General features: G+C 46.1%; 1 protein-coding gene across 1 annotated transcript; it reads left to right on the forward strand.

Annotated features, from left to right (window-relative positions):
• The first annotated feature begins 15,493 nt into the window (after positions 1-15,493).
• Positions 15,494-19,756, forward strand: LOC120910745 (gastrula zinc finger protein XlCGF17.1-like). Its single transcript, XM_040322480.1, has 2 exons — positions 15,494-15,521; positions 18,498-19,756. The coding sequence occupies exon 2, from the start codon at positions 18,599-18,601 to the stop codon at positions 19,577-19,579; it is 981 nt and encodes a 326-aa protein (XP_040178414.1). The 5' UTR covers positions 15,494-15,521; positions 18,498-18,598; the 3' UTR covers positions 19,580-19,756.
• The last annotated feature ends 6,818 nt before the right edge of the window (positions 19,757-26,574 follow it).

The raw sequence follows: 26,574 nt of genomic DNA on the forward strand, positions 1-26,574 counted from the left end.
CTTGTTCTCTGCCAGCAAACCCCTATGACCACCGACCAGGTTTGTAGGGAAAAGGCTTTTGCTCTTTGCCAGCAAACCCCCATGAAAACTGACCTGGGTTGTGGGGAAGAGGCTCTTGCTCTCTGCCAGCAGAACCCCACGACCACCGACTAGGGTTGTGACGAAGAGACCTTTGCCCTAGGGTTGTGTGGAGGAGGCTTTTGCCAGCAGACCCCTATGAACACCAACCAGGTTTGTAGGTAAGTGGCCCTTGCCCTCTGCCAGAAGTCCCCCGCGACCACAGACCAGGGATGTGGGGAAAAGGCCCTTGCCCTCTGCCCGCAAACCCCTATGACCACTGTCCAGGTTTGTGGGGAAAAGGCTCTTGCTCTCTGCCAGCAGACTCCCACGAAAACTGACCAGGGTTGTGGGGAAGAGGGTCTTGCCCTCTGCCAGCAGACCCCCACGACCACAGACTAGGGTTGTGAGGAAGAGGCTTTTGCCAGCAGACTCAAATGAACACTGACCATGGTTGTGGTTAAGAGGCCATTGCCCTCTGCCAGAAGATCCCCACGACCACAGGCCAGGGATATGGGAAAATAAGCCATTGCCCTCTGCCAGCAGAACCCCACGACCACGGACCAGGATTGTGGGGAAGAGGCCCTTGTGTTCTGCCAGCAGACCCCCAGGACTATCAACCAAGGTTGCAGGGAAGAGGCCCTTACCCTCTGCCAGCAAACCCCTATGACCACCGACCAGGTTTTTAGGGAAAAGGCTCTTGCTTTTGCCAGCAGACCCCCACAAAAACTGACCAGGGTTGTGGGGAAGAGGCTTTTGCCCTCTGCCAGCAGAACCCCAGGATCTAAAAGGTGAGGTCATGATGAGCAGGACATGGACTTCTTGTCTATGTGAGAGCCACAGCTCCATGATGATTGATCTTCCACAAGGATCTAAAAGGCGAGGTCGTGATGAGCAGGACATGGACTTCTCATCTATGTGAGAGCCACGGGTCTGTGGTAATTGACCTTCTACAAAGATCTAAAGGTCTATATCATCTTAGCTGAAATTGGCTAAGTTCTTGTCCACTCCTCCATTTTAAAGATGCCTGTATATGTAATAATGCTTCATGTTCCGGACATGGCTTACCGATCACCCCGGAGTGTGGTGGAAACCTATTGGCTTCCTAGTTGAACCCATCTCTAAGCCCTCTCTGCTCCTTCAATGGCTGGCATTCCCATAGCCGTGTTGCAGCCACGGCTGTTCCCCCATAGGCAACATATGTACAGTCGCTATATGTATACTGTATGTACAGTTCTGCTCAGTAAACAAAGGGGCCGGGTATTCCATTCATATATACCAGACCTTAATCCTATATAAGGATCTGGTATAGATGTCATTGGGGTACCTCCCACTCCAAAAAAAAACAGACCCTTGTTCAAGCATACAGGAAAAGGGTAAGAGGAACATACTCCCCTCCATTCTGAGCCAGAGCAGGCCACACACTAGACTTTTATTCAAGCATGTAGCCACAAAAAGAGGGTGAGGAACATGCTCCACCCCCCCCCCTTTTATTGTGAACCATAACACACCACATGACCCACCCCACCTTTTCCAGAAAAGCAATCATGTAGATGAGGACAAGGGCCTCTTCCACACAACCCTGGCCCGGTGGTGGTTGCAGGGGGTCTGTTGGTGGGGCCTTATCGAAATCTGGAACCCCCCTTTTATATAGATATTGGCCCCACTATGTGAATGAAAAAGGGCCCCCCCTATACATTCACAAAAAAAAAAGTGTAATTAAAAACAGAGTTTTTGACAAATCCTTTAATAAAAAAAAAAAAAAATCACACGCACACAAATAGGACATTCACCCCTCCACATCATCCAGCGACGTAGATCCATGTAAATCACAAATCCACCAACATTGAAAACGTAAATACCCCTCATTGACACAAGTCTGATCTTGACAGCTCAGGTGGGTTACAGCTGATATATACAAAGGACGTGTTCTCCGGGGTGATGTCATTGACTGTATAGGGACATGACCATTATATGATCAATGACTTCACCCGGGAGACCCCCTCCGTTTGTATATTTCAGCTGGCATCCGCCAGAGCAGTCGTCGGGTTATGCCAGGGATCTTCAAACTACGGCCCTCAAGACTCTGACATTCACAGACATGACTAGGCATGATGGGAATTGCAGTTCCTGAACAACTGGAGGGCCATAGTTTGAGGACCCATGGGTTATGCCGTGTGTCGGCAGGTAGCATTTATTTTTCTTTCAGCGGGCATCAGCAATTGTGATTGACGATGGATGTACTTTGTGGGACTTTTTTTTTGGGGGGAGGGGGGGTTCTTTTTATTAAAGGACTTTTATTTACACTTCTAATTAGCAGTACTATGCAGCCCTTACTCATTCACATGGGATGTGGTATCTAGGTTCCCAATGGGAGCTTCCAGATTCTGATAAGCCCTCCTTCCACAGACCCCCACAACCACCGAGCCAAGGTTGTTGATTAGAGGCCCTTTCCATAGAAACAATGTGCTTTGCCGGCGTGGTTCAGGAGGAGGGGGGCACACTAGTTCCCTTATTTCCTGACCATTTTTAAACTATCCCTAACTTATTTGTTTACATGGCCAGGGATTCTCTTTATCTATACCAGACCCCTATCCTATATAAGGGTCTTATAATGTTATTAAATTCAAGCATCTAGACAAACATGTGCCCCCCCCTACTCCTGAACCATACCTGGCCACATGCCCTCAACCTGGGGAATGTCAGGGACTGCCCGGCACAGCAACTTGTCCACATGAAAATAAAGATAAGGGCCTCATCCCCACAACCATGGCTTGGTGCTTATGGGGATCGCAGGGCTTGTTGGCATTTCAAAACCCCTTTTAACAATATTGGGGAACCATCGGCATAGGACATCTCGTCTCCTCGTCTATCCTGTGATCTGTCCTGTGTCCATATTTGTTTACTAATTACCTCCTATGATACCTCTACTGCCAGTATCCTGTCCTGTCCTCGTAAGATCACAGAGTACATTGCAAAGCTGGACAGATTCTACCACAAAGATAAGGATGGGCAGGGAGAAGATGGCGGCTCCTCCGCTTCTGGGATGGAGACATCGATCCCTGAAACTTCTAAGATCCTGGAGGCAATCTCCACTTGCCAGGCAACACTGACTACCAAAATCGAGGAGGTTAAGCTGGACATCTCTTCAGACAGGATCTGCATAAACTCAGAGATCGTGTATTAGAGGCAGAGCATCGCCTGAGTCATGCTGGAGGACACCATCCCTCCTCTGATCAGGCATCCTGCCACATTGCTCAATTGCAACTGAAGCAAGATGATAAAGAAAGTTTACCGCTCAGAGGTCCCAGAGAACTGCAAAGTGGGGTCCAATCTCTTGGGTGCAGGCACTGCAATAGTATGCAAATATGTATAAGAAAGAACCGGGACGGCCGCACTCCAAAAATAAAAATGTGTTCCTTTTAATAAAAACTGGTCACAACATGGATGTCACAGCAAAAAATCAGGAAAAAGGGCTAACGCGTTTCACACTCTCATACAGTGCTTATTTATTGAATAAGCACTGTATAAGAGTGTGAAACGCGTTAGCCCTTTTTCCTGATTTTTTGCTGTGACATCCATGTTGTGACCAGTTTTTATTAAAAGGAACACATTTTTATTTTTGGAGTGCGGCCATCCCGGTTCTTTCTTATACATTTTTGAAGCAAGATGATCTTGAAAATAGAATGTGCCGCAACAATCTGCGTTCTATTGGCCTTCCAGAGGGTTGCAAAGGGGGCTAGTCCAACAACCAATCATCTTAGTCTCCCTTACATCAGAGCCCCTATCAGAGTTCCCCCTTACGTAAGAGTCCCCATCGGAGTCATCCCTTACATGAAAGTCCCCATTAGAATCACCTCTTACATGAGAGTCCTCATCAGTATCCCTGTTCACATGACAGTCTCCATCAGAGTCACCCCTTACATGGGAGTCCCCATCATAGTCACCCCTTACATAAGAGTCCCCATCAGATTACCCTCTTACAACACAGTCCTCATCAGAGGCCCTCGTTCCATGAGATTGCCCATCAGAGTAACCTATTACATGAGAGTCCCCATTAGAATACCCTCTTGCATGCAAGTCCCCATCAGTCAACCCTTACATAAGAGTCCCCATCAGAGTCCCACTTACATCAGAGAACCAGCTTACACAAGAGTCCACATCAGAGTCACCCCTTACAGGATAATCCCTATCAGAGTCACACCTTACAGGATAGTCCCTATCAGAGTCACCCCTTACAGGATAATCCCTATAAGAGTCACACCTTACAGGATAGTCCCTATCAGAGTCACCCCTTACAGGATAGTCCCTATCAGAGTCACCCCCCCCCCCCACATAAAAACATTTTTTTTTTGGCCCACAAATTTTTGTAAAATATACAATGTGGCCCTCATACTGAAGATTTTGGAGGCCCCCTGGATAAGATGATCAGTAAGAGGAAGAATATTTTTTCCCTTGTTGAAGCAAGGTGGATCATGCTTTATAGGGTATTTTTATTTTGCCTTCCTCTGGATCCCCTGTGGGTACACAGGGCTCTGTATATGGAGGTTTTCTGTTGGTGAATAAACTCATTGGACTTGCGTCTTTTTTTTTTGTAGCCATTTAATAATACAAATCCGAAGGTAGACTTTTATCAAAAGATTTATAAAACACAATTTTAAGAATATAAACATTTCCCTTTTTGTTTTATACTTAAAAATATGTGTCAATATATTTTCCCTTTTATCAAATAATTATAAAATGTTACATCTGAAAATATCATAAAATGTCATATTTCCCACTTTTCACCAGCAGGTGGCATTCTCCAAGTCTGTGCAGGCTGCAAACTATAGCAATGGAATGATCAGTCTTGTCACCTCCCCTTCAATTTATCCATGAGCAATATCTAGCTCCTCTCTCACCATGATGTCTTTCTTTAAAGCTTCTGCTGAAGGTCAGGTGAGATCAGACTACACAGCTAGAGGGACTCAACCAGCAGTGACACCCCCTCCTTCTTTCTCCAAGAGGGACCCAACCAGCAGTGACACCCCCTCCTTCTCTCTCCTAGAGGGACCCAACCAGCAGTGACACCCCCTCCTTCTCTCTCCTAGAGGGACCCAACCAGCAGTGACACCCCCTCCTTCTCTCTCCTAGAGGGACCCAACCAGCAGTGACACCCCTTCATTCTCTCTCCTAGAGGGACCCAACCAGCAGTGACACCCCTCCTTCTCTCTCCTAGAGGGACCCAACCAGCAGTGACACCCCCTCCTAGAGGGACCCAACCAGCAGTGACACCCCCTCCTTCTCTCTCCTAGAGGGACCCAACCAGCAGTGACACCCCCTCCTTCTCTCTCCTAGAGGGACCCAACCAGCAGTGACACTCCCTCCTTCTCTCTCCTAGAGGGACCCAACCAGCAGTGACACCCCCTCCTTCTCTCTCCTAGAGGGACCCAACCAGCAGTGACACCCCCTCCTTCTCTCTCCTAGAGAGACCCAACCGGCAGTGACACCCCCTCCTTCTCTCTCCTAGAAGGACCCGACCAGCAGTGACACCCCTCCTTCTCTCTCCTAGAGGGACCCAACCAGCAGTGACACCCCCTCCTTCTCTCTCCTAGAGGGACCCAACCAGCAGTGACACCCCCTCCTTCTCTCTCCTAGAGGGACCCAACCAGCAGTGACACCCCCTCCTTCTCTCTCCTAGAGGGACCCAACCAGCAGTGACGTCACCTTCTCTCTCCAAGAGGGACCCAACCAGCAGTGACACCCCCTCCTTCTCTCTCCTAGCAGAGGAAGACAGACAGAACTTTGAAGTCTTTCGTAATCTCTGATTTCCTTATAAAGGGTTTCTTCCATGATAAAGATCAGAGAAGCGCTCAGCCACGTGTTTTCTGAGGAGTATATCAAGGTGAGCTTCTTCCCAGTGTGAGATCTCTGATGTGCGGCAAAATATGAACCATATGGAAGACATTTCCCGCAGTAAGGACACTAATACACCTCAAGGGTTGTGTGGAGTTTCTGATGTTTGGTAAGACAAGACTTCTGTGAGAAACACTTCCCACACTCAGAGCAGGAATACGGCTTCTCACCTGAGTGAGATCTTTGATGTTTGACAACTTCTGATCTCCTTGTATAACATTTCCCACACTCAGGGCAGGAAAACGGCCTCTCACCCGTGTGTAATCTCTGATGTCTGGAAAGATGGGCCCTCTGTGAAAAACATTTTCTACACTCGGGGCAGGAATACAGCTTCTCCCCCGTGTGTAACCTCTGATGTCTGACAAGGCTGGTCTTATCGGAAAAACATTTCCAGCACTCAGAACAGGAATACGGCTTCTCGCCTGTGTGCATTCTTTCATGTCTGGAAAGATGGGACTTCTGTGTGAAACTTTTCCCGCACTCAGGACAGGAAAAAGGCTTCTCACCAGTGTGAGATCTTTGATGTCTGTACAGTACTGATTTATGAAGAAAAGATTTTCCGCACTCAGAACAGGAATTAAGCTCCTGTGTGTGAGAGCTCTCGTGTATAGTGAAATTTTCCCCATATTCAGGACAGAAATATATCTGCTCCCCCTGAATTCCGACACCATCCCTCACAGTACGAGGTCGCTCAGAGTCAGAGGGATTCCATGGTCTATCCACACTGTGAAGTCCTCCATCCATAGTGGAGCTCATTGTCGTTTCTCCTCCACAATCTCCTGTGATGTCCTCATCTTCCATTTTACAACCTGGAGATAAAGTGAGACGATCCTTTGAGGGTTTCTCCATGGCGTGTCCTGGAAAAATAGAAATACATCATCAATAGATATGAGAGGGTAAGTTCACTTCCATCAAGATTCCATCTGGATCAGGTAGATATGAGTGAGGAGATGTTCTCTGGACCAATCAGTGAGCAGTAACAGAGCAAAGATAAGAGAAGAATATATTATGGGTCACCTGTGCTGATCTCTGTAGGAGTGTCCTCCTCTATGAATGTCCTCGTCATTCCAGCCTCCTCCGTATATTGCTGATCATCCCTCACATACGTCTCTTCTACGTCACACTCAGTTTTTATGATCATCAGATCTTCACCCTAAACCAACAGAATGGCAGAAAATAACATTTGTAACATAGAAGTATTTATGATGTGAGATCGCATAGAAAATATCATCTTGTAGAGTCCACACATCATCTCCACATGTCAGAGTGTTCAACCACTTTATGTTCCCTATGACTGGAGGGCCCGTGGAACCCAGAATCCCTTGGAAAGGTTGGGAAACCCTTGTTTCAGCTCCCCATGCACCTCTTATGTCTAAGTCATCCTGTGTGGCTGAGAAAATATGTCTTGGATTACGTAAAATGGGAGAGTAATGTTTATCCACAATATCTCCCAGGATATATGAAAAGACTATTCTTGGTTTGTTTCATTCGGAACTCAACATGTTAGGTGAGAGAGCTAAACACATTGGCCTCTGTACAATGTAGGAGTTGGGCCAACTCCTACTGGAGCTCCTGCTATTGTGAGAAGGTGTCCTGTGTTTATACTTATGATAATGTATCATCTACTGTGTAAAACTCGGTGACAACAAGTCTGACCTGTAGTGAAATCCTGATTTATCATAAAAGTGACCAGAAGAACACAGAGTCACATCAAAGGAATTAGTTAATTAGCTCATGTTAATATATGTTTCTGGTTACAGGCGTATTGTTAAAATATTATGAGCAGGAGGGCAGAACCTCCTCTTCTACTGTATATAAGGCTTGTATTCTGGTTCGAATAAACAGTCCATGTTCAGCAACTAAACAAGTATCGTCTTGATTTGTGCTTGTGAGCAGTTGGAATATCTGATATCTATATTCAGACTGGGAGGAAGTGGTATATGACGAAACCACTCAAGCGGAGTGTGGGACGTTTCGTTACATTACCGACCCTCAACTCCACCTACCTGATGATGGTGAGGAATGGTGTGACCTTCCTGTGTGGAATCCCGGGAATACAGAGGACGGGGACATCTCTCTGGTGGGTTCCTGGTATTAGGTGGATCCATCCTATCCTTGCGTCTTTCAGAAAGCTTTTCCATCACTCCATACTCCGCATCCTCCTCTTTAAACTCTTCTTTAAGAACAAAATTATATTCCCCAAGGTTTCCACTCTAGAGATATAATAAAACCGTAATTGTAACAAAGATGTTTGTGTATAAATCACAACTGCTGATAACTGTTTATTACCTACCTGATGATGGTGAGGGATGGTGTGACCTTCCTGTGTGGAACCCCAGGAATACAGAGGATGGGGACATCTCTCTGGTGGGTTCCTGTAGCTGGATGACTCCACCATGGTGTCCTGGTACAGATCTTTGTGTCCTTTTAGAAACTCCTCCATCACCCCATCCTCATCATCCTCCTCTTTTATCTCTATTTTAACGTCAACTTTACAATCTCTCGGGTTTCCACTCTGAATATATAATAAACATGACATCAATGGTAACAATGCAGATAATGTACAGATCCTAATGATACTATCAGTGATTGTTCCTCATCTACCTGATGATGGTGGGGGATGGTGTGACCTTCCTGTGTGAAATCCCGGGAATACAGAGGACGGGGACATCTCTCTGTTGGGTTCCCATTACTGGATCCATCTGTAGGAAACACACACACTGACTGAATACATTGTTTCTATGTGTTTATCAGATGATGGGGGATCTAGGTGGAGCCTCCGTACTGCTCTCTCCTTTACAATAAAGTCTCCTCTTACCCGGTGATGTGAGGGGCGGCTGATTCTCCATCATGACGTCCTTGTAGAGATCCTTGTGTCCTTCTAAATATTTCCACTCCTTAGTAGATAGGGTACCCAAATTCCCAGCCCCATTCACTTCTTCCATCAGCAGCTCCACAATTTTATTGGTGACTTCTAGAATTTTCTGAATGTTGTGTCTCTCAGAAGTCAGTGAGTGAGGTGGAGGCACTGTGATGGTCACACGATCACCAAACCTCACGGGATGCAAACTCTGTAATGAAACACCAACAGTAATGTCATACAACATTTCCAGAATCCTCCCCACCTCTCTCTTCTCCATGTTGTGTCTCTCGGGTTTTAGGGAGTCACATGAAGGCACTGTGATGGTCATATGATCACCTGACTTCACAAGAGGAAATCTCTGTATTGGAGAACCAATAGGAATATCATGTTAGAATCCCAGAATCCTCCTCACCTCTCCGGTCAGGTCTGTGTTTTATTAATAGAGATAAGAGTGATGTCATGTGACCTCCCAGAATCCTCCTCACCTCTCCGGTCAGGTCTGTGTTTTATTTATAGAGATAAGAGTGATGTCATGTGACCTCCCAGAATCCTCCTCACCACTACGGCCAGGTCTGTGTTTTATTAATAGAGATAAGAGTGATGTCATGTGACCTCCCAGAATCCTCCTCACCTCTCCGGTCAGGTCTGTGTTTTATTAATAGAGATAAGAGTGATGTCATGTGACCTCCCAGAATCCTCCTCACCTCTATGATCAGGTCTGTGTTTTATTAATAGAGATAAGAGTGATGCCATGTGACCTCCCAGAATCCTCCTCACCTCTATGATCAGTTCTGTGTATTATTAATAGAGATAAGAGTGATGTCATGTGACCTCCCAGAATCCTCCTCACCTCTATGATCAGGTCTGTGTATTATTAATAGAGATAAGAGGGATGTCATGTGACCTCCCAGAATCCTCCTCACCTCTCCGGTCAGCAGGTAGATGATCTCCAGGGTGAGGTTTAGTATCCTCTCAGTCATGTGACTCTGGTTCTCCTCCATCCTCAGTGATGTGGTCATGTGATCTATGCGGGTTTCTCTGTAGATGGATAACAAGGAATTATATGGACTGTATTGGTTATACAATATTAGGATGAGGATATAATGGGGCCTTTATGTTGGCTGAGTCCAATAGTTATTGGCACATGTAGATTGGGTTACAGGTCCATTTATAAAAAAAAAATGTTAGCGGTTTTGCTACCCCTTTTCCTTACTTTTAAGAATGTAGGAATCAGTGACATTTTTTGGCTGATTGCTCTCACCTTCCCTTCCTCTCTCTACTGTCCCATTCATACATACATTCAAGCATTGATAACCCTCATAAATTTTATTGGTGGCAGTCCAATGACTTTCGAGATCTCTAAAATGAAGGAAATGTCTCAGCCTCATAAGTGGGGAAATGTTCGGACCCTGAAGGGGTCTATCTACGCTTCCACAATATATATGTGTGTATCATCATCTTCTGGAGATAAAAGACGTCACAGCGACTATGGAGGAAGAGGACGGACATGACGGGGGTTACTGGGTGTACATAGAACATTTGATCTTATTACCTTTATTACCTCCTCTGCTGTCCATTTCAGAAATGTCTCCTCTCTACTTCCTCCTGACTCACCTCTCACCCGGAACTTCCTGTCAATACCTGACATCACTTCCTGTCTTCCATAGAGACTTCCTGTCTGGGTAGAAGGGAGAAGATCACCACCTTGTGGAGCTCAGAGGATGCAGCCCCGAGAAACCTCTCGTAATGTAAACACGAGCCGTGTCATTGATGCCAAGTGCCACGGAGTTTCCTGGGATTTTGGCTGCTATCCCATCGTGTCCTTATCCCACAGGTCCCAAGAGAGGTGCTGACTGCAGGAACACTCTCAGGCCGCAGCTTATTGGGCCTTAAACTGAGGGTACGTTCGGCATGTCATCTCCCACAGCTAACTACCCTTTGTTCCACTTGACCCTCCCTTCTAGATTGTAAGCTCTAACGAGCAGGGCCCTCTGATTCCTCCTGTATTGAATTGTATTTGTACTGTCTTCCCTGATGTAAAGCGCTGCGCAAACTGTTGGCGTTATATAAATCCTGTATAATAATAATAATATCCCTAGTCAAAATAATTATTTTTTTATTATTCTCATATTATACTAAAATTAGTGTATCTGGATATCTTCTAGAAGAGGGATCAACCTATTTTTTTGCTTTTTATGTTACCTCAACCTGTCCGGCTATCCTCTACTCTTGCTACTTTCAGGCGATCCCTGAAATCTCATCTCTTCAGGGAAGCCTATCACGTCTCCAACTAATCTTTTAACACTTCCATCAACTCATTCCCCACACAGTTACAACCTTTTGTACCACCTACCCCACCCTATTAGATTGTAAGCTCTTCTGAGCAGGGCCCTCTTAATCCTCTTGTATTTTATTGTATTGTAGCGCCCCTTTACTTTCAGAAAGGACGCTATGTTAAATTTAGTGGGGAATGAGAGAGTTATCTTGCTCTCATTCTGGAATTTGTTCAATTTGGTTGTCGCCAAATCTGGATTGTTCTGTGGGTCAGTCTGCGTTCCAGGGATGCGGTTTCATTTCTGGGCGGCAGGTAGGGTTGCCACCTCATCCCTTTAAAACAGAACACATATGAATTACACGGTTCTGAGGCTAATTTAATGCAGGTAAGGCACCAAATGACTCTAATTACCACCTTAATTAGCCTCAGAACCTGTGTAATTCATATGTGTTCTGTTTTAAAGGGATGAGGTGGCAACCCTAGCGGCAGGTGGCGCCAGAGAGGTCCAGGCGGAGCCGCTTTTTCCCAGCAGCCAATTAGAGGAGTTTTCCCTCGTGGGGCATGCTGGGGAGGGGTATTTCTGTGGCGGAGGCCGTTGTTCTGGGATCTTCGCGGGTTCCGGGTGCGGCACCCACCTTTAGGGTGTGCGCACATCAAGGGCCCCACCACTATGGCCCTCCTGGCCTGGGGTCGCGTGCTACGCAGAGTTCCTGACTCTGGGCCCTCCTGGTCCAGAGTGGCTAATGCTACCAAGGGGCTCCAGTGACTTACTGGGTCCCCACTTCTTTTGAGAAGGTCCCAGGCTGTATGCTGTTCGGTGGGGGATCGGCTTGAGGAGAACCCGGAGGCAGGTTATCCAAGAGGGCTTGAACGAACCGTCTGGGACCTGGTGACCGGGCATTGACAGGTATACTCACACTGTCAACCGGTGACCCTAACCTGACTTATTGGGAGGATCCGCTCTGCTGTTCAATTCAACCTTGCACTAGGCCTGTGGCAGAGGCCGCAAAATTTAATCAGAGCCAAGTCTGTGGCAGAGACTTGTTCCTCCCAGCAACCTTAAGTGACGCTCCGGCTGCCAGGCCTGTGGCAGAGGTCTGTCTGGGGCACTTCACCTACTCTGGCTGGAGTGGCGACGTACTGATACACTTACAGAAGGCAGGACTGCCTTCCTTATCCAAAGCCAGATATTGCGAAGTTATTCTACTTTCATCAACCTTTCCTGTCTACCTCAAGTTGATGTTGGTCGTGTTGGGCCAGGAAAATAAAGCATTCAAAAACTCCAACTACAGATTGGACATTTGGTTACTGCTCTGCTCACTACCTTCACCCCTGGACGCTACATAGAGGTAACTTGATACGCTGATCCCAAATCAATCGGCGGCTCCTGAGGGGGTAGCGCTACAGTATTATAACTGTATTGCCTCCATTTTAATATTGTAAAGCGCTGTGTAAACTGTTGCCGCTATATAAATCCTGTATAGTATTAATAACTAAATTAATTGCATAGACTAGGCAGCAATATATTTCTATCCCCCTTGGTGGGAGTGGAGATGACCCCATCTATAAGGATAAACAGTTCATATACACACACACACAGCAAAAGGATGTGTTCACGCTACGAGATGTTTCTCGGGATTGCAGTTCCTCTGAACTCCACAAGGTGGTGATCTCACCTCTACCCAGACAGAAAGTCTCTATGGTCTACTGACAGGAAGTGATGTCGGGTACAGACAGGAAGCTCAGGTGAGAGGTGAGTCAGGAGGAAGTAGAGAGGAGACATTGTTAGAACTGGCATCTGAGGAGGTAATACGATATTATTTTCTATTTATTCCAAGAAACCTCCCGTTGAGAGGATATGGAGGTCTAATGATCCCCAAACTGAGTTGGGAGAAGGGAAGAATTTGGTTGTGCTCGGTATAATCCTTATTTCTCAAAAATAATAAGCAAACCATTCAACGGGACCTTAAACCCTACTTGGTAGACTCCACACAGCTGTCAATGGGCAGTTATTAACCGTTCCTTAGTCTCGACTTTTGTCAATGGTTAATTGGACGTTGTGAAAAAACATTAGTAGGATCCCAAAAAAAGCCCAGAAACTGAGAATGAGAGACCTTAATTAGTTGGTTGTAATGGGTCAATGGCCATTGCAAGTGGAGGCTGGGAACAGACACTTTTATATAGATGGCCTAAAACCATGTACGAGTAATACACCTTTGAAATGTGGCTCTCTTGCCTAGTCTGGGAGGTCCATTTCTTCTTCTTAGGAAGGGATGTTTCAAAGGTGGGTCATGAGAACTTGTGTTCATATCATAATTTTATGGTGCATGATGAATTATGTGTTTTTAGATCGTGATATCTGATATATTTAAAATATGAATACATTTGGAAAACTGTATCTAAGGGAGTGCCAGCTCCCCTTTACAAATAAAACGAAGAATCTCAGCCAAAACTCCTATTTCTTTAAAAGCCCAAAAGACTTTGAAATCTTGGAGCCCTATCTGAACCCAAAGACCAGAGACTTGTTAAGTACTTTTTCTTTGTTATCCCCATTTATTTTTTTGTTGCTTTTCAAATAATTCTCCATTATCCATCTGCAGAGAAACCTGTATAGATCACATGACCACATCAATGAGGATGGAGGAGGACCTGAGTCACATGACTGAGCGGATACTAAACCTCACCCTGGAGATCATCTACCTGCTGACCGGAGAGGTGAGGAGGATTCTGGGAGGTCACATGACATCACTCTTATCTCTATTAATAAACCACAGACCTGACCGGAGAGGTGAGGAGGATTCTGGGAGGTCACATGACATCACTCTTATCTCTATTAATAAAACACAGACCTGACCGGAGAGGTGAGGAGGATTCTGGGAGGTCACATGACATCACTCTTATCTCTATTAATAATACACAGACCTGACTGGAGAGGTGAGGAGGATTCTGGGAGGTCACATGACATCGCTCTTATCTCTATTAATAAAACACAGACCTGACCGGAGAGGGGAGGAGGATTCTGGGAGGTCACATGACATCACTCTTATCTCTATTAATAAAACACAGACCTGGCTGGAGAGGTGAGGATGATTCTGGGATTCTAACATGATATTCCTATGTTTTTCCAATACAGAGATTTCCTCTTGTGAAGTTTGGTGATCATATGACCATCACAGTGCCTCCATGTGACTCCCTAAAACCCGAGAAACACAACATGGAGAAGATTCTAGAAGTCACCAAGAAGATGATGGAGCTGCTGACAGGAGAGGTGAGCGGTGCCGGGAATTCTGGGACATTATCCAGTAACAGACAAGGGATGTGTCTGGATGGTGACTGTATCATTGTGTGTGTCAGGTTCCTATAAGGTGTCAGGATGTCACTGTCTATTTCTCCATGGAGGAGTGGGAGTATTTAGAAGGACACAAGGATCTCTACAAGGACGTCATGGTGGAGAATCAGCCGCCCCTCACATCACCGGGTAAGAGGAAACTTTATTGTAAAGGAGAGAGCAGTACGGAGGCTCCACCTAGATCCCCCATCATCTGATAAACACATAGAAACAATGTATTCAGTCAGTGTGTGTGTTTCCTACAGATGGATCCAGTAATAGAAACCCCCCAGAGAGATATCCCCGTCCTCTGTATTCCCAGGATTTCACACAGGAAGATCACACCATCCCTCACCATCATCAGGTAGATGAATATTAAATATTAGTAGTTATTATTTATACACAAGCTTGTTTGTTACAATGAATGTTTTATATATTCAGAGTGGAAACTTTGGGGATTATAATATCATTGTTAAAGAAGAGTATAAAGAAGAAGATGAGGAGTATGGGGTGATGAAGATTTTTAAAGGACACAAGGATCTCTACAAGGACATTACGATGGAGTCACCTAATTACAGAAACCCACCAGAGAGATGTCCCCGTCCTCTGTATTCTCAGGATTCCACACAGGAAGGTCACACCATCCCCCACCATCATCAGGTAGGTGGAGTTGAGGGTCAGAAACATAAAGTGATTGAACACTCTGACATGTGGAGATGATGTGTGGACTCTACAAGATGATATTTTCTATGTGATCTCACATCATAAATACTTCTATGTTACTCTCCTCCGCTATGTGCCTTTCGTGTTCTACCTTAGTCGCCCTGATTGCGCCCTTACATTTCTTGTTGCATTGTTTGTAAAGTTGGAATGCCGATGATGATCCCTCAGCCTTTTTTTTTTAAGGCCTTCTCCTTCGTGTTTATATGTATTCCAGATGTTATTTTCTGCCATTCTGTTGGTTTAGGGTGAAGATCTGATTATCATAAAAGTCGAGGATGAAGAAGAAGAGACGTATGTGAGGGATGATCAGCAATATACGGAGGAGGCTGGAATGACGAGGACATTCATAGAGGAGGACACTCCTACAGAGATCAGCACAGGTGAGCCATCATTTATTCTTCTGTTAGAAATGACGGACCAGATGGCTTACACCCATGTGTGCTGAAAGAGTTGCACTCTGTTAACCTCCCTGGCGGTATGATTATGTCAGGTTTTTGGTGCTGAAAGCGGTACAATTGTTTTGCAAGGAAATTTGGCGTTTTATATTGTAGGCCTGTAATTCTTAGGAATAACTCAATTAAATCTGTCCAAACAAGAGTCTAGTAGACATACCGGGTATGATGAAGTTTGAAACACGAAATCATTAATTATAATATAATAAATAACTATAAATAATTATAACAAATAATAATATAATAATAATAAAAATTATTCAATAATGTAATCAAATCAAAAACACAGAAAGTTGCTCAGTTGCAGAATTGACGCTGTCATTACTTTCACTGTTTGAAGACAAATTTCCCCACAAATCGCTATCGCTCAATTCTGCAAGTGTATGTGTTTTTATTTTTTTGAATTTGGCGCCGGTCTCCGCTCCCGTGCGTCATAACGTCACAGGGAATGGAGCTCGGCGGCACCCGGCACTGTGTGAATCGAGGGAGGAGACAGCACGCACACCCAGAGGGGAGGCATCGCAGGATCCAGGGGACAAGGTAAGTAACTCCCTGCCTGGATAGTGCGATGCGATCCTGAGTCTGGCTCGGGGTTACCGCTATTGGTACTGAAATTTCACCCCGAGCCAGACTCGGGAATGCCGCCAGCGAGGTTAAAGGTGAATAAAGCACCTGGACCAGATGGCTTACACTCATGTGTCCTCAAAGAGTTGCGCTCTAGAAAAGGTAAAAAAAACTCCTGGACAATGAGGCTTACACCCATGTGTCCTCAAAGAGTTGAGCTCTTGAAAAGGTAAATAAAGCAGCTGAACCAGATGGCTTACACCCATGCGTGCTGAAAGAGTTGCTCTGAGCTGCGGTGGCTCAACGCGATTGGCACTGCGCTGACAAGCCATTCAACTCTGCAGCTAGAGGTTCAGATCCCGGTCTCGGCTACATGTGAATTGAGTTTGGTGGTCTCACCCCGGCTCCCGGTGGGTGTGCTATGCGAGGTAAGCCTGCGCTTAGTACGCCCACCCCCCTCCCACAAAAACCACCACACTTACACGCACTCGAAATTGGGTTAACATGCACGCACTTTGACCACGCGGTCTCTAAAAAGAGAGGCGAAGGACTAACGGGGCTGGTTGAGCGGGCTAATCCTCTCACTCCCTTATAAGGAGTCCCTCTGCCCCGTTGGGCTTCAAAGCGGAGCAGGTAGGGTGGGCTGTGTGGGAGGACCCCCTCACGCACCCGCCATTGCCACCCGGGGCATGGAGAAAGGTGGCAGACTGCCTCTGGGGGAGGCCTGCCTACTCTCAACTCCTGCAGTCCGGCTCCTCTCTCGAGTACACGCACAAAATACACGTAAAAAAAGAAAGAGTTGCTCTCTGTTAAAGGTTAATAAAACACCCAAACCAAATGGCTTACATCCTTGTGTCCTCAAAGAGTTGAGCTCTGTTAAAGGTAAATAAAGCACCTGGGCCAAATGCTTTGCACCCATGTGTCCTCAAAGCGTTGTGCTCTAGAAAGTGCTCTAGAAAGGGTAAATAAAGCTTCTGGACCAAGAGGCTTACATCCAGGTATCCTCAAAGAGTGGAGCTCTGTTGAAGATGAATAAAGCACCTGGACCAGATGGCTTACGTCCATGTGTCCTAAACAGAGTTGAGCTCTGTTGAAGATGAATAATGTACCTGAACCAGATGTCGTACACCCATGAGTGCCAAAAGAGTTGCGCACTGTTAAAGACAAATAAAGCAACAGAACCAGATAGCTTACACCCATGTGTGTTGAAAGAATTGCTCTCTGTTAAAGGTTAATAAAACACCTGAACCAGAATGTCCTCAAAGAGTTGCTTTCTAGTAAAGGTGAATAAAGCACATGGACCAGGAGGCTTACACCCATGTGTTCTTAAAGCGGAGGTTCACCCGCACATGACTCTTTTTCCCCTTAGATTCCTGCTCGTTTTGTCTAGGGGAATCGGCTATTTGTATTAAAATATGATCCGTACTTACCGTTTACGAGATGCATCTTCTCCGCCACTTCCGGGTATGGGCTGCGGGAGCGGGCGTTCCTATGTTGATTGACAGTCTTCCGACGGTCGCATCCATCGCGTCACGATTTTCCGAAAGAAGCCGAACGTCGGTGCGCAGGCGCAGTATAGAGCCGCACCGACGTTTGGCTTCTTTCGGCTACTAGTGACGCGATGGATGCGACCGTCGGAAGCCTCTCGGAAGACTGTCAATCAAGAAGGAACGCCCGCTCCCGAAGACCCATATCCCGGAAGCGACGGAGAAGATGCATCTCGTAAACGGTAAGTACAGCTCATATTTTAAAACAACTAGCCGATTCCCCTAGACAAAACGAGCATGCATCTAAGGGGAAAAGAGAAAAAAAAAACTAATTCGGTGAACTCCCGCTTTAAATCCATGTGTCCTCAAAGAGTTGCTCTCTAGTAAAGGTGAATAAAGCACCTGGACCAGGAGGCTTACACCCATGTGTTCTTAAGGAGTTGAGCTCTGTTGACAGTGAATAAAGCACCTGGACTAGATGGTTTACACCGAGGTGTTCTCAAAGAGTTGAGATCTCTTAAAGGTGAATAAAGCACTATTGGGACATCTTGGACCATGCATTGGTAAGGTTTTTATAAATTTTGACTGCCAGAATAGGGTTCTGTATAGGGAGGTTTTTACGTTTTTAAAACATATTAATTGGTTGAACTCGATGGACTTGTGTCTTTTTTTTAACGTATGTAAGTATCTGGGTGGAGGTCCAAAGGCACTCTTCATCAGTTCCTATAAGAGGGGAAGAGGTTGATTGGGACATCTGCAGAACATATCTGGTCACTCAATTCTACATGAACCAGGTGACATCCTAGTTTAGGTGAATTAATCCCCTCACAATAATATTTTTGTATTTTTCCAGGACACACCATCAAGAAATCCTTAAAGAATCATCTTGCTTCATCACTAGATTATAAATTTGAAGATGAGGATTGTGTATGGGAAGAGACCACGTCCTCGCCTATGGATGGTGGACTTCACAGCATGGATAGACCATCAAACCCCTCTGACTTTGAGCAACCTCGTACTGCGAGGGATGGGGCCGGAATTCAGGGGGGAAATATATTTTCCTGTTCTGAATGCGGGGAAAGCTTTGGCTCTGAATTAAGTCTTTCTCTACATCAGAGATTCCACAGTGGGGAGAACCTTCATTCCTGTCCCAATTGCGGGAAATTTTTTCTTCATAAATCTGCACTGCTCAGGCATGAGGGATCTCACAAGGGCGAGAAGCCGCATTCCTGTGCCGAGTGCGGGAAGTGTTTTTCCCGGAAGTCCAATCTTTCTGCGCATCAGAGGCTGCACACGCGTGAGGAGCTACATTCCTGTCCGGAGTGCGGGAAATGTTTTCCACAGAAGTCCATCCTGGCTGCGCATCAGAGATTGCACACGGGTGAAGCTCTACATTCCTGTATTGAGTGTGGGAAAGGTTTTCTTCATAAATCGCAGCTGGTCACACACTGGATGACCCACACGGGGGAAAAGCCGTATTCCTGCTCTGAGTGCCGGAAAGGTTTTTCGCGGAAGTCCAATTACTCTGCACATCAGAGATGCCACACGAAGGAGAGGCCGTTTTCTTGCTCTGAGTGTGATAAGTGTTTTGTATATAAAATCGATCTCACTATACATCAGAGGTCCCACACGGGGGAGAAGCCGTATTCCTGTCCCGACTGCGGGAAATGTTTCTTGCGTAAAGCCAATCTTGCCGTGCATCTGAAGTACCACAGAGGCGAAAAGCCGCATTCCTGCTCGGAGTGCGGGAAAAGCTTTCTTTGGAAAGCAGATCTTGAAAGACATATGAGAATCCACACGGGGGAGAAGCCGTATTCCTGTCATGAGTGCGGCAAATGTTTTACACAGAAGACCCATCTTTTTAATCATTACAAATCCCACGTAACCCTTAAGGCGAAGTTAGTGCCTCAAGTGCAGGAAATGTCTTCTATATGAATCACATGTTGCCGTACATCAGAGATCTCACACTGGGAAGAAGCTCACCTTGATATACATCTCAGAAAACACGTGGCTGAGCGCTCCTCTGATCTTTATCGTGGAACCTCAGATTACGAACATAATCCGTTCCACGAGAATGCTTGTAATCCAAAGTATTCACATATCAAAGCGAGTTTCCCCATTGAAGTCAATGGAAACGGAAATTATTTATTGACTTCAATAGCATGCAATACCGCATGTGGCCACAGGCGGGGCGCCGGAGAGCCTTTAGAAAAGGCCAGAGGACACCTCGGCTGACCTCGACAAACCTCAGAAAGACTTTGTTCCAGAGATTTGCTGAGGTCAGCCATGCTGTCCTCGAGCCTTTCCGTGCATTTCCGAACGGCGCCGTTTGGCTTTGGCGCCCCCCCACCTCAGGCCAAATGTGGTACTGCACACCGCTTTGGCCTGAATCCTGCTCGGAAGCCGAGTTATGATGTTTAAAAATACAGTGCTCGTATTACGAAACACTCGTTAACCGTGTTACTCGCAATCCGAGGTTCCACCGTATAAGGAAATCATAGAGCACTGAAGACTTCCAAACCTGCCGGCAAAAAAAAGAGAACCAGCTTTCTTTTTTCCCGTTGGGATTCCGGACAGACTTTTTCCCGTCGGAAATCCCGAGCGTGTGTACGGGGCATCAGAGAGAGGAAGAGGACCCATTCCAGTAGAAGCATAGTCTGATCTCCACAACACTTCATCAGAAGCCGGTGGTGGGCGAGGAGATTGATATTGCTGGTGGATGAACGGCAAGTGAGATCAGATTATACTGCAAGACTAACTAGTTCAATGATTGTGCCATCTGCTGGCTGAAAGTGATATATGTCCTTTTGTGATGTAACATTTCTTCATTTTATAAAAAAAATATTGGAAATTTATCAACACAAGTTTTTTTTTTTAAAGTATGATACAGATGTAAATACACTATATTACCAAAAGTATTGGGACGCCTGCCTTTACACACACATGAACTTTTAATGGCATCCCAGTCCGGAGGGTTCAATATTGAGTTGGCTCACCCTTTGGATCTATAACAACTTCAACTCGGGTAAGGCTGTCCACAAGGTTTAGGAGTGTGTCTATGGGAATGTTTGACCATTCTTCCAGAAGAGCATTTGTGAGGCCAGGCACTGATGTTGGAGAGAGAAGAAGGAGTGTCACTGCTGGTTAAGTCCCTCTAGGAGAGAGAAGGAGGGGGTGTCGCTGTTGGTTGGGTCCCTCTAGGAGAGAGAAGGAGGGGGTGTCACTGCTGGTTGGGTCCCTCTAGGAGAGAGAAGGAGGGGGTGTCACTGCTGGTTGGGTCCCTCTAGGAGAGAGAAGGAGGGGTGTCACTGCTGGTTGGGTCCCTCTAGGAGAGAGAAGGAGGGGGTGTCACTGCTGGTTGGGTCCCTCTAGGAGAGAGAAGGAGGGGGTGTCACTGCTGGTTGGGTCCCTCTAGGAGAGAGAAGGAGGGGGTGTCGCTGTTGGTTGGGTCCCTCTAGGAGAGAGAAGGAGGGGGTGTTACTGCTGGTTGGGTCCCTCTAGGAGAGAGAAGGAGGGGTGCAGCGACTAACAGGCAACCAACATCCAGCCTCTCAGTACCAAATTTCGTCCTCCGATTAATGTAACGGCCCCTCCTGGGACACCAGCCTTGTGCTTGGTATCTTTCAGACGGACTCCCCATCGGTCAACTTCCTCCAACTGGATGGACAGCTCAGGACCTCCTTCAGATCGGGGATACGGTCGATCACTGGGCCCACGTAGTAGATTATTTGCTCAGGGCCAACGTGGTCCAGGAACCAGGAACACTGCGAAGCACGCACACCCTGGCCCGGAAGTAGGGTGACCACGTGTCCCGGATTGCAGGTCTGTCCCGGGCACATTCATTCAGTGTCCCGGAATAAAACTGACACAGCCACCCCCCCGGCCAATCTGATTCCCCCAAAAAAGGCAGCCACATTGCCGCTTTTCTCACTGACACTACTTGTCCTGGCCGGGAATGCCTGAAGGAGCACAATCCCGCCCCCTGCTTGTGATTCGAGAAATCATAAATCCCGCCTCTTGTGTCCAATCACTGTGCTGTGATTCGTTACAGCACAAGCTGATTTTTGGGAAGGGGGGGTGTCCCTGAATGGTAGTTTGGAAATGTGGTCACCCGACCCGGAAGAACATTTTGCCGGGGTGTCGTGGAATGGCTACCCTGAAGGTGGGCGCCAAGACGAGAGCCCAGAACGATGGCGTCTGCCCTATAAATACTCCTCCCCAGCATGCACAGCGAGGAAGCCTCCTCCTGATAGGTTGCCGGGGGGAAATATCCAACACACTTGACTCCACTGCTGCCACCTGTCGGCCCGGGGTGGGATCAGTACCCCAGGCAACGACAGCATGAACACACAGTACAGCCAAAGCTGGGACAGAGGCTCCGAATTTAAACAGATTAAACATGGTCAGAGTCACTTAACTCTCTGACCCCCTCTAGATTTACATTGGCATCGGCTCTGGAAGTAGCCAGGTGCTACACTTTAACGTAGAGCTCTGTACAATAAATCCCTGATATAAATAAATTCATTGCATAGACTAGGCAGTAATATATTTCTAAGCCCCCTTGGTGATAGAGGAGGTGACACACACACACACAGATGTTTCTCGAGGCTGCAGTTCCTTTGAACTCCACAAGATGGTGAACTCACCTCTACCTAGACAGAAAGTCTCTATGGTCTACTGACAGGAAGTGATGTCGGGTACAAACAGGAAGCTCAGGTGAGAGGTGAGTCGGGAGGAAGTAGAGAGGAGACATTGTTAGAACTGGCAGCTGAGGAGGTAATACGATATTATTTTCTATTTATTCTAAGAAACCTCCCGTTGTGAGGATATGGAGGTCTGATGACCCCCAAACTGAGTTGGGAGACGGGAAGAATTTGGTTGCGCTCGGTATAATCCTTATTTCTCAAAAATAATAAGCAAACCATTCAACGGGACCTTAAACCCTACTTGGTAGACTCCACACAGCTGTCAATGGACAGTTATTAACTACTTGCCGACCAGCCACCGTCATTCTACAGCGGCAGGTCGGCTCTCCTGGGCGAGAGCCCGTAGCTATACGTCGGCTCTTTGAGCGGCCACTAGGGGCGCGCGCCCTCCGCTCGTCCGTGACTCCCGTGCGGGTGCCCGGCGGGCGCAATCGCCACCGGGCACTCGCGGTTGCTCGTTACAGAGCGGGGACCGGGAGCTGTGTGTGTAAACACACAGCTCCCAGTCCTGTCAGGGGGGGAAATGCTGATCTTCTGTTCATACAATGTATGAACAGAGGATCAGTGTTTCCCCTAGTGAGGCCCCCCCCCCTACAGTTAGAACACACCCAGGGACATACTTAACCCCTTCCCCGCCCCCTAGTGTTAACCCCTTCACTGCCAGTGGCATTTTTATAGTAATCCAATGCATTTTTATAGCACTGATCGTTATAAAAATGCCAATGGTCCCAAAAATGTGTCAAAAGTGTCCGAAGTGTCCGCCATAATGTCGCAGTACCGAAAAAAAAATCGCTGATCGCCGCCATTACTAGTAAAACAAAAATATTAATAAAAATGCCATAAAAATACCCCCTATTTTGTAAACGCTATAACTTTTGCGCAAACCAATCAATAAACGCTTATTGTGATTTTTTTTTTAACGAAAAATATGTAGAAGAATATGTATCGTCCTAAACCAGTGTTTCTCAATTCCAGTTCTCAGGCCCCCCCAACAGGTCAGGTTTTCAGGATTTCCCTCAGATGAAAAGGCTGTGGTGATTACTAAGGCAGTGAAACTGATCAAATCACCTGTGCAAAATAATTGAAATCCTGAAAACCTGACCTGTTGGGGGGGCCTGAGGACTGGAATTGAGAAACACTGCCCTAAACTGAGGAAAAAAAATGTATTTATATATTTTTGGGGGATATTTATTATAGCAAAAAGTTAAAAATATTCATTTTTTTCAAAATTGTCGCTCTATTTTTGTTTATGGAGCAAAACATAAAAACCTGCAGAGGTGATCAAATACCACCAAAAGAAAGCTCTGTTTGTGGGAAAAAAGGACGCCAATTTTTTTCGGGAGCCACGTCGCACGCCCGCGCAATTGTCAGTTAAAGCGACACAGTGCCGAATCGCAAAAAGTGCTCTGGTCTTTGGGCAGCAATATGGTCCAGGGGTTAAGTGGTTAAACGTTCCTTAGCCTCGACTTTTGTGAATGGTTAATTGGACGTTGTGAAAAAACATCAGTAGGATCCCAAAAAAAGCCCCGAAACTGAGAATGAGAGACCTTAATTAGTTGGTTGTAAAGGGTCAATGGCCGTTGTAAAGGAAGTGGAGGCTGGGGACAGACACTTTTATATAGATGGCTTAAAACCATGTACGAGTAATACACCTTCGAAATGTGGCTCTCTTGCCTAGTCTGGGAGGTCCATTTCTTCTTCTTAGGAAGGGATGTTTCAAAGGTGGGTCATGAGAACTTGTGTTCATAAGATAATTTTATGGTGCATGATGAATTTATGTGTTTTTAGATCGTGATATCTGATATATTTAAAATATGAAAACATTTGGAAAACTGTATCTAAGGGAGTGCCAGCTCCCCATTACCAATAAAACGAAGACTCTCAGCCAAAACTCCTATTTCTTTAAAAGCCCAAAATATCTCGGAGCCCTGTCTGAACCCAAAGACCAGAGACTTGTTAAGTACTTTTTCTTTGTTATCCCCATTTATTTTTCTGTTGCTTTTGAGATAATTTTCCATTATCCATCTGCAGAGAAACCTGTATAGATCACATGACCACATCAATGAGGATGGAGGAGGACCGGAGTCACATGACTGAGAGTATACTAAACCTCACCCTGGAGGTCATCTACCTGCTGACCGGAGAGGTGAGGAGGATTCTGGGAGGTCACATGACATCACTCTTATCTCTATTAATAAAACACAGACCTGACCGGAGAGGTGAGGAGGATTATGGGAGGTCACATGACATCATTCTTATCTCTATTAATAAAACACAGACCTGACCGGGGAGGTGAGGAGGATTCTGGGAGGTAACATGACATCACTCTTATCTCTATTAATAAAACACAGACCTGACCGGAGAGGTGAGGAGGATTCTGGGAGGTCACATGACATCACTCTTATCTCTAATAATAAAACACAGACCTGACCGGAGAGGTGAGGAGGATTCTGGGAGGTCACATGACATCACTCTTATCTCTATTAATAAAACACAGACCTGACCGGAGAGGTGAGGAGGATTCTGGGAGGTCACATGACATCAGTCTTATCTCTATTAATAAAACACAGACCTGACCGGGGAGGTGAGGAGGATTCTGGGAGGTCACATGACATCACTCTTATCTCTATTAATAAAACACAGACCTGACCGGAGAGGTGAGGAGGATTCTGGGAGGTCACATGACATCACTCTTATCTCTATTAATAATACACAGACCTGACCAGAGAGGTGAGGAGGATTCTGGGAGGTCACATGACATCACTCTTATCTCTAGTAATAAAACACAGACCTGACCGGAGAGGTGAGGAGGATTCTGGGAGGTCACATGACATCACTCTTATCTCTATTAATAAAACACAGACCTGACCGGAGAGGTGAGGAGGATTCTGGGAGGTCACATGACATCACTCTTATCTCTAATAATAAAAAACAGACCTGACCGGAGAGGTGAGGAGGATTCTGGGAGGTCACATGACATCACTCTTATCTCTATTAATAAAACACAGACCTGACCGGAGAGGTGAGGAGGATTCTGGGAGGTCACATGACATCACTCTTATCTCTAGTAATAAAACACAGACCTGACCAGAGAGGTGAGGAGGATTCTGGGAGGTCACATGACATCACTCTTATCTCTAGTAATAAAACACAGACCTGACCGGAGAGGTGAGGAGGATTCTGGGAGGTCACATGACATCACTCTTATCTCTATTAATAAAACACAGACCTGACCGGAGAGGTGAGGAGGATTCTGGGAGGTCACATGACATCACTCTTATCTCTAGTAATAAAACACAGACCTGACTAGAGAGGTGAGGAGGATTCTGGGAGGTCACATGACATCACTCTTATCTCTAATAATAAAACACAGACCTGACCGGAGAGGTGGGGAGGATTCTGGGATTCTAACATGATATTCCTATTGGTTCTCCAATACAGAGATTTCCTCTGGTGAAGTCAGGTGATCATATGACCATCACAGTGCCTCCATGTGACTCCCTAAAACCTGAGAGACACAACATGGAGAAGATTCTAGAAGTCACCAAGAAGATGATGGAGCTGCTGACAGGAGAGGTGAGGAGGATTCTGGGAATTCTGGGACATTATCCAGTAACAGACAAGGGGTGTGTCTGGATGGTGACTGTATCATTGTGTGTGTCAGGTTCCTATAAGGTGTCAGGATGTCACTGTCTATTTCTCCATGGAGGAGTGGGAGTATTTAGAAGGACACAAGGATCTCTACAAGGACGCCATGATGGAGAATCAGCCGCCCCTCACATCACCGGGTAAGAGGAGACTTTATTGTAAAGGAGAGAGCAGTACGGAGGATCCACCTAGATCCCCCATCATCTGATAAACACATAGAAACAATGTATTCAGTCAGTGTGTGTGTTTCCTACAGATGGATCCAGTAATGGGAACCCACCAGAGAGATGTCCCCGTCCTCTGTATTCCCGGGATTCCACACAGGAAGGTCACACCATCCCTCACTGTTACAAGGTCGGTGGGGCGGAGCATCTAGAACATGGACTGGTGGAGATGATGTGTGGATTTTGTATGTAAGTTTATATCTTACAGATGATATTCTGTCTCATTCTCTTGGTTTAGAGTGGAGATCCAATCGATATAGAATTTGAGGTGAAATCAGAAGAAGAAGAGACGTATGTGAGGGATGATCAGCAGTCTATGGAGGAGGATGGAATAACGGGGACATTTATAGAG

The sequence above is a fragment of the Rana temporaria genome, chromosome 8 (genome assembly GCF_905171775.1).
Source record: "Rana temporaria chromosome 8, aRanTem1.1, whole genome shotgun sequence".
Lineage (NCBI taxonomy): Eukaryota > Metazoa > Chordata > Amphibia > Anura > Ranidae > Rana > Rana temporaria.